We start from the raw sequence: 9151 nt of genomic DNA on the forward strand, positions 1-9151 counted from the left end.
TATCATGACAACATTAACTCCAAAAATTTCATGAAATGGTTTGAAGTGTTTCATGAAATGCAGTCAGTTACAGTGTTGGATAAAGCTGTGTACCATAGTAATCAATATTTTAAGGCACCTACCACAAAATCTAAGAAATCAGAAATGTTATCTTGGTTACAAGAGAAGCAAATACCATTTCAAGCTAAAGTGCTTTGATCGGAACTTTACAAACTAGTTAAGCTGCCTATATTCATGTGGCCTATATTCATGTTAAATGCCACTTTTATGCTATGTGAAGAAAGAATTTCCAATATAACAGAGAAAAACTAATAACTAATATGAAAATGTGAAAAAACTGTAAGATGAATATTTGGAGAAAGAACATGTAGTTGATGAAGAATTTTTTATCAATTTATGATAAAGTAGTGATGAAGACAGTGATTATTCATCTACAAGCGAAGACAATTTCGGTGACCGAGATTTAGTAACACTTCTCCATTATGAGTAACCGTTTCTGCATCACGATAAGTCAAAATAAATTATTTACATATTAGCATTTATGTGGTGTTAATAAATTTATATTGTTTATAATAATGTATAAAACATTGTAAATAAAAAGAAATTAGTATGAGTAGGCGTTGCTTGATGTACACTAGACACAGCAGTTGGTGAGGAGCAAACTTTCAGCGCATGTGTTGTAGTTCGATTCCATTTTGAAGTGCGTTTGAGAGGATTTTGTGTGTGATAGCTAAGAGGGAAATTCCTCTATTGTATTTTTTTTGCGTTGCAAACCTATTCTTCAATTTTTCTCTTGGTTGTTTTCTAAATTCTTTCCATAATTCTGCTTTGATCGACCTGTTATGTTGTTGTTCAATTTCGGATGATTTCATTTGTTACTGTTTCATTCGTTTGTGAGTTATGGTTTGTTTTCCCTGTTTGTTAGCAATTTAATAGTTTTTTGAAGTATCTTGTTAGAATTTTGCAATTGTCTTTTTTACTTAAGCCTAATTTTCCATCTTTATCCTTGAAGCAAAGTCTGGTATTTGGAATTGGTAATTCTTTCCTTAAATGTTTTGTGAAAGTTACCAATGTAATTTTTCATGAAGTCCCTTTGATTTGTTCAAGTTGATTTTTCTCATATTTTTTTGTTGATAATTTTTTATGTTTGTTTATGGATTGATCAAGTACTTCTTAAATAATTTTCATTTGTCTTTGAGGAGTACCATTTTCTCCAGCATCTACTTTTTCATTTCTAGCTTTTTCCCTTGTGTCATTCTTCTATCACCTGTTTTTTTTTTTAATTTTAGTGGGCAGATATCTTTGGCTATTACTGTTAGTTTAACTTCTAGGTCCTCCTAGTTTTTGACTTTATTGTTTGTTAGTTTTTCTTTGAAGTTGACAGTTAGTTCCTAGGTATTTCTTAATTTGAATGCCAAATCTGATTCTTTTAGTTGGCCTTTTGTTAATTTTGTTTTTTGGGTCAAGTCTAATCTTGAATATTGTGAGGAAATGATCAGTTTCAATGTTGGATCTCTTTTTGACATTGATATTTTGAATTTCTTTCTGATTATTAAAGAAAATAGCATCATGGTTGATGTTGATTTGGAATCTCTTAAATTTGAGTTGGAAGATCATGTTTTCTGCTGAGTATTTTTAAATGAAGTCGACATTAATTTCAGGTCGATTGCTTTTCATAATTTGATTAGTCAAATCCTGTTATTGTTTCTTCTTTTATGGGCTGGGAAGTTTCCTATGGTTTTTTAGTTTTTTTCCCGTATGTGCATTATAATCCCGTATAAACTTTTAATGCCATCATTTGGTACTTTATGGATTTCATTTTATAACAGTTCCCAAAGATTCTTCAATTTGTTTATGTTTCTTTTATTATCTTCATTAATTGGAACAAGAGCACTGGTTAATGTGTAATTTTATTTCAATATTTTATTGTTAGAATGGCTAACATTCAGAGGGTGAATAAAAATTTTTGATTGAGTAATATTTTCTTGTTGATTGGGCAATCTATTTAATTATTTTTTTACACCATCATATTAGTCACATGTTTTTACTAACTGCATTACTGAGGAGGTGACAATACTTAAATAAATTTACCTTTCAAGTTATAGATAGAACAAATATCTTACATTAAATAGATTAACCAATATATAAAGTGTAACTTATAGGGATAGGGTCATGGCTATATTTTGAACTTCATAAAAATATATTATGGTACAGTTATTTAATTGTTCATAGATAAAGATATATATAGATTAGTCACTTTTTAAAGCAGAAAAAAAATTTAAGTGGTGCCAGTTGTAATGAAAAAATCTTTTTTATAATATTTTGCTGAATTAATGATGATTGTGTCAGGCATGGAGTTTTCTTTATGTTAAAATTTTCTTTATTTTGTTTTTCTCAGGTATACCAATGATGGTCGCTACGATCCTAATCATAGTGGAAGGTCATATCATCATCAGCAAGGGCCTCCAGTTGCATCCAGTAGACCAGAAATGATGGTATCACAGCCAAGATATAATCAGAGACGTTACGATCAATATGAAGTCGTACCTCCTGGTACGGGTCCAGATATACCTTCGATTGCAACTTATCGTTCCAGTTATCAAGAAGATTATTTAGCCCCACCTGGTGTTACTGAACATCGTGTAGTAAGAGAAAGAGATTTAGCTTATCAAGGAAATCAAAGAGATAGTGTGCGTGAGTTAACTGCCAGAGATTGGGAACGTACAAGAGATCGGGAATTAGAACAACGTGAACGAGAACGTACTCGAGATTATGAAGATCGTTACGGTTATCAGAGCTCGAAACGTCAACAGTCAGTTTCACCTGGTCGAGATAGACATCATAGGAGGTCACGTGAACGCGGTAAAGAAAATAAACCTCATCCAGTTGAGGCTCTTGAGGCATCTCATAGAGATATTGAATATGATACTAAAGATGATACAAGAAGTCGTGTTCTGTTAGATATAAAGAAAGAACCATCGGTAGAGAAAGAGAAGAAAAAAGAAAAAGATAGAGATACTGATACTTCTCCAGTGAAGGAAAAGAAACGCGATAAAGAAAAGAAGAAAAAGAAGAAAGATGTAGATGTAGAAAAGAAGAAGAAAAAGAAGAAAGAAAAGAAGGAAGGAATTGTCAAAGCAAAATATGAAGAAAAAGATGTTAAACCAGATATGACTGAAGGAGTAGAAGGTAATAATGGTTCTGTTAAAACTGAACCAGTGGTTGATGCTTTGTATGGTGATTTAGAAGGTACAAGAATAGATCAGAATGTAGTAGAAAATTACGGCAAGGTATCTGAAAGTGAACCTTCTGCAATTGATTCATCTGTTATCGAGGTAATTGAACCCACTGATGTGATTGAAGAAAAGCAATCTGAAGACACTGTAAAAGAAAATGTCATGTTGGCTCCAGTTCCTGAACTTTCAAAATGGGAATTGGATGATGACTTGCAGAGCACTGAAGAAAAAAGTGGTGGTGAAAGTGGATCTACTGCTGGTGATAAAAAAGTTGTGACATCAGAAGTGCTTAAACGGGCAGAAAATGTCATTTTCCAGAAAGCTGTGAATGCAATCCGTCCGTTTGATACAAAAAGGCAAATGGACAAGGTCGATAAAGGCAGAGAAAAGAAAGAATCGACTCCAGTAGGTGAAACAGCTTCTACTGGATTAGACAGTTCTAGAGAAGCCAGGAAAGCTGGTAATTCTATACAAGTTACGATTCCGAGTGTTCCTGTTAAACCGACAGAAAGAAACATTGAAGTGTCTCTTGTCACAGTTGATTCTGAAACTTCTCAAAATATGTCATCGAAACCGAAACTTGATAGATCAAAATTCACCCCGTCCATTTCAAATCCTATTTCACCTGTTAGAGTATCTGCCAAAGAAAGACTGGGAGCAAAAATTGATGACTTTGAAAGGTCAGCTGATGATATAAAACGTGTTAGAAGTGCAGTAGAACGTAAGTCAAGGTCTCATTCTCCAAAAAAATTTATGGAAAGTAGAAAAGCTGGAGATATTGTTCGTGAAAGACATAAAGATAGGGAGCGAAGTCCTAGTAGAGAAAGAAGAGTGATTGTTGGTAGTTTATGGGCAAATAGAGAAAGGCCTGAAAGAAGATTTTTTGATGATAATCACAAGGATAGGAAACATAGGGACAGAGATAGAAAGCGTGAGAGGAGATCAAGAAGTTCTAGTCATGATAAACGGTTAAGAAGAGAGAAAAAACATGGAAATGACAAAAATTTAATTAAAAAAACTGATGAGAAAGTAAAGACTGATGAAAAGAAACAGACCGTTAGTATTCAGAAGAAGGATGAATTGGAAAGAAAATCCAGAAAGAATCCTAGATTGGCGAGCGATAAAAGAAAACCACCGCTAGATGAAGCTAGCTTTGAACCAGATTATGATGAAACTTCTAGTCCGGAAACAGAACCCGAAGTACCCGGTGAAGAAAAGAACTTGTTAATAAATCTCTCGAATAAGGCCGGTTCACCTGTGAAGAAGAGATCGAGGTCACCTAGCACTGATAAAATCGATAAGAAGAAATTAAAACCTGAACCTCTTATAGATCTACCATCTGAAAAAACCTTAAAACAGGATGTTGAAAAAATAGCCAAGAAAATTGAAATAGATAGCGCAGAAAGTTCTGATAGCGATTCGAGTTCTGATACCAGTTCAGATTCATCAGTAGAAGTGCGTAAGAAACGGAAGAAGAAGCGTTCAAAGAAAAAGAAAAAGAAAAATAGAAAGAAGCGCAAGGATTCTAGTAGTGAATCTGAAACGAGTGAAACTAGTTCATCGGATTCTGATACCGAAAAAAGTAAAAAGAGAAAACATAAACATAAAAATAAGAAAGGTAAATCCAAGAAAAGGAAGAAGAATAAGCATAAATAAACAAGTTACCGGTAAGATAGTTGACATACTGTTGTACTAGAAGAGATCACATGAATGCATAATTTTTCTCATAATTTGTCTTAAAAGAACTGAATTAATCACTAAGTTTTTTATAGATTATTTTTTTAATACAGTTTTTGTTATTAATGATTTAAATACATAAAAGAGAATTGTTATGAAACAATTTAATAAATGTACTGTTTGCTCTATAATCATTGTATTAAAGTATGTTTATATTCTCTTATGTAGGTTAGTGATTGTAAAGCAAGTGTTTTTTGGGACATAAATTTTTGTTTTGTGTTTTGGGACATAAAATTTTAGATAGATACTGTTTGCTATAGATCTCTTTACACAAATAAAATAAATACTCTTGTTTAGATTATCTCCCAAAATTATTTAATTTTTTGTAAACTTTTTATACTTAAATAATGCATGTGTACTTCAATTTTATATTTTTTTGGTAAGTTTTTATTGCCACTTTTGGCTAGATTGTTTCTTAGTTGATTTAAAAACTAGTTTTACAACTTTTTTCTCAGAAACCATTTTTATAGTGTGTAAAGTTAAATCAGTTTTTGTTTTCAGTGCATAATGAGTAGCGATACGGATTTGACTGTAACTTGACTTTTGCAATTTAAAAATGTTTATTTTTTTTTAATATATTCATTTGTAAACTGTGATAGATTATTCTAGTGAGCTAATAGATTTGAAAATATAATGAATCTATTAAAAAAAAACCATAGATTTAATTTAATTTTTTTCATAATATAGACATATTAAATTACAAATATTCATTTCTATGTATAAATCCCTACCATTTCTTTATTTAAACCCTTAATTACTTGTTTTCCTCTAGAAAAATACTCACTGGTCTCTTTGACATATTCAGTTCATTTTTGGCAATAAAAGATTTTCTTTTGAAATAAACTCAGATTTTGACATGTTTGAAAGTATAAATATTTTGTTATTCTGTATCTGTATTCAGTTCATTCGGTCGATGAATTAAAGATAAACTCCATTTCTTCTGTTAGCAATGCATCTTGAATACCTTCTCTCAAGCATAGATGTCCTTCTTCCCATTTAGTCAGTCTACACATTCCTGTGATCTGCTACTCTTTTTATCACTTTTCACAATTTCACACAACCGGATCCACTCAGTCTTTTCTAACACAGTCCTATTCTTTTCCTGTATTAAGACGGTTTTGAAAATTAATTTTTAATCCAGTTTCACTCTATAAAACTAGTACAGGTAACTAAATGAAAATTAAACATATTTTCTAATCTGTATATAATTTATTTGCTAAACCATCCTTCTTATCTGTCTTTTGAAAGCTAAATAATTTTTTTATCCTTCACATTTGTTTATTGTGCTAAAAAAAAAAAAAAAATAACCCAAATAAAATTTCTTGTTCTGGTTTATAATATATCAATAATTTATTTAATTATATATATTATATATACATCATAAAATTTTCAGCAGGACATTTCTGAAAATGTACAGTGTGTAAATGCTTAATATGAAATCATCTGGATTTCATTCTTTGTGTTTCCAAATTTTTCAATTAAATTCATAAAAATACAAGTTACTTATAGAGTACTTATCTTTAGATGTTTTAATCTAATTTATTTAAACTAAATTTGTTATTGCTGACTATAAATTACATTGAAAGATTGAGTAATCAGAATTTAATTACCATTTTTATATCTTTTTAATATTTTTACAACTTTAGTACCTAAGCAACTTTACTTACTAACTTCATAATGCTTTGTTGTTTAATGACATTAATATAATCATGTTGAGGAGGTTTTTAAATTATATAGAGACCCAACTGTAAAGATTACTATATGTAGGTTCAGCTTCTTCTATTTGTTATCGAAGTTGACAAGTCAGGAGTACTTAATAACATGAAAAAAGCCATGAAATAAAAAATGCTGAAAATTTTATTAACAAATGTATGTATATCTTTAAATGCTTTATAATCGACTCATTTTCATGTCTGAGTAAACATAAATGCAAGACGAAATCATTAAGTGGGATTTTATGACTATATAGAGCAATAGAAATCCACTTTAAACAGTTACAGAAATCTACATCAAAACTTTAAACCGTTAATAACAAAAGTCCATATTTTGTTGTTATTTTAAATATTTTCAGTCGATTAACTTTTGCATTAATCTTTGTTTCTCCGGTACTGATTTTTGTTAATCTTTATATTTTTAAGTTAACCAAATAGATTTATCTATAAAAATACCTTTTTGGTTTAAAAATCTTTGTACTTGTGTCGAAAATATTTTTACGGGCACAGGTTTTATGTTGAATGATCTTTACTGTATTTATAATGATTAGCAGGATGGATTTGAATGAAAGTAGAATATAGATAAGAGTTGTGTAATATAATATTTAATGTAAACATCACTGCATTTAAAATAATAAATGTAATGAATGATGAAATGTCAAAAAAATAAACAAAACATTTCAGAACTCTTCTAAGGCGGATGTTATGATTTGAAGTAAATTACTGCAAGATAAATAAAATGTAAGCTATAATACATTTTTGACAGTTATGTCTGCTTTGGACAACCTTTCATTCAGTCTTGATTTTAAATCCAAGTCAGTCCTTTAGTCCAGAAAAAAACTTTTTCTTTGAATTTTTTTTTCTTGTAAGTAAAATGTTAGAAAAATTTAAAAGCAGTGAAAAATAACCTCGGCATCGCTTGTCTTGTTGTTTTAGATGTAAGATTAAGACTGAAAATAAAATACAAGATCTTGTGTGTAAGATGTAGGTTTTGATAAACAGTTTCATCGAAGAAAGTTTTTTCATTCAGTTGATTTTTCAAATAGAAACCAAACCAGATCTATTTTTTCTTTATACTCTTAAATCATTGAAAATTTCTAAGTATTTAAAATGTTTCATTTGTATTTGACCAGAATTGGTTATAGTAAACCGTATTTTGTATGGAGTTTTTGATAGTATTGCCCTTAGTGATTGAGACTGAGGGATGATCATATTTCCAGAAATTCATTAAGATATGGGCCACATATATAACAACATAAGTAATTAAGGGTTAAAAAATAATTTAATGTTTTTTTTGTTTTGTTTTTGTAAATTAATTAGGAAAATTTTGTTATTATTTTTCTCTCTTAAAAGTTAATTGCAATTATAATTATTACAAAATATTTGTTATCGTACAAAATATAGTATTTAAATATAATGATAAATTATGCTGATGGTAACATATAATGTCGATTTAGCTAGCAATAAACCCATTTTGTTAAATATACACAGTTAATTTAGATTTTTCTTATTTATATTAATCTTATACTCTAATACTTATTGTCTCAAAAATCTGTGTGTATTTTACATAATGTAGATTTTGTTTTAGTCCACTATATAGTTATGCTCACATGTTTTTTTTTTGTTGTGACTAAAAGATTGTAAGTAAAAAAAATTTTTAGAAACCAGATAATGAAGTTAATTTAAGGTATTTAATAATAATAAATACCATTTATTATAAAAGGAGTAGTATAAAAACTACATTATGTACATATGTGCGAGTCTTGTGTGTGTTAGTATGATTGATAATCGGTTAATTCATTTGTTTATATATATGTTAATAGTACTAGAAAGTGTTCATGTTAATTTTTATCATACTTCTAGTTGTAGATGTCTCTATTTAGTGTAAAGAAGTGATATAATGATATCGGTGAAACTTCTGTTTACATGTACATTGTTAAAAATATGTTATTACTATTTATTTTATTTTTTAATATCAGTAGTAAACTTATTTTTAAATGTAAAAAAGAGGAAAACTTAGAAGAATTTAGTTGTGTCTGCTACTTTTGGTTTTATTGCTAATATTTAATGTAATTTATTTTGGGTATAACATGAATGAATAAATAAATGATACTTAGAATTAATTTATTTGAGTTTAAATTGATTTTTAATATCCTATTTAACCATTTTTTTTTTAAATTGGCTTTCAACTTTTAAAAATTGTGTAAACATAGAAAATCTTCTGGGCATTAAATGAGCCACCTTAATTTAATAAGTATGTATTTACTTCTGATTACACAAGCGATCGGATTATATTATTGATACTGCCTTATAAAAGATATGATATTTAGTGTCATCATACTAAAACAGTTTGGTACATGTTAATATATAACATGCATCATGAAGCTGTAGTATAAAGTATAACAGGTATGTTGATAAATGTCTATTCAGATAGATAAATTAACTGTATTTGATTGGTTAGGCAAA

General features: G+C 29.2%; 1 protein-coding gene across 7 annotated transcripts in view; it reads left to right on the plus strand.

The window, feature by feature from the left end:
- LOC142329723 (uncharacterized) overlaps positions 1–8808 on the plus strand; it is a 187535-nt gene extending 178727 nt beyond the window's left edge. For all 7 annotated transcript variants that reach the window (XM_075374451.1, XM_075374458.1, XM_075374453.1 and 4 more), the window contains one exon: positions 2399–8808. In XM_075374451.1, coding sequence (XP_075230566.1) covers positions 2399–4892 — 2494 coding nt within the window. In that variant the 3' untranslated portion in view covers positions 4893–8808. The remainder of the gene's footprint in view (positions 1–2398) is intronic.
- Positions 8809–9151: the final 343 nt, after the last annotated feature.

Source organism: Lycorma delicatula, chromosome 9 (assembly GCF_047948215.1).
Source record: "Lycorma delicatula isolate Av1 chromosome 9, ASM4794821v1, whole genome shotgun sequence".
NCBI lineage: Eukaryota > Metazoa > Arthropoda > Insecta > Hemiptera > Fulgoridae > Lycorma > Lycorma delicatula.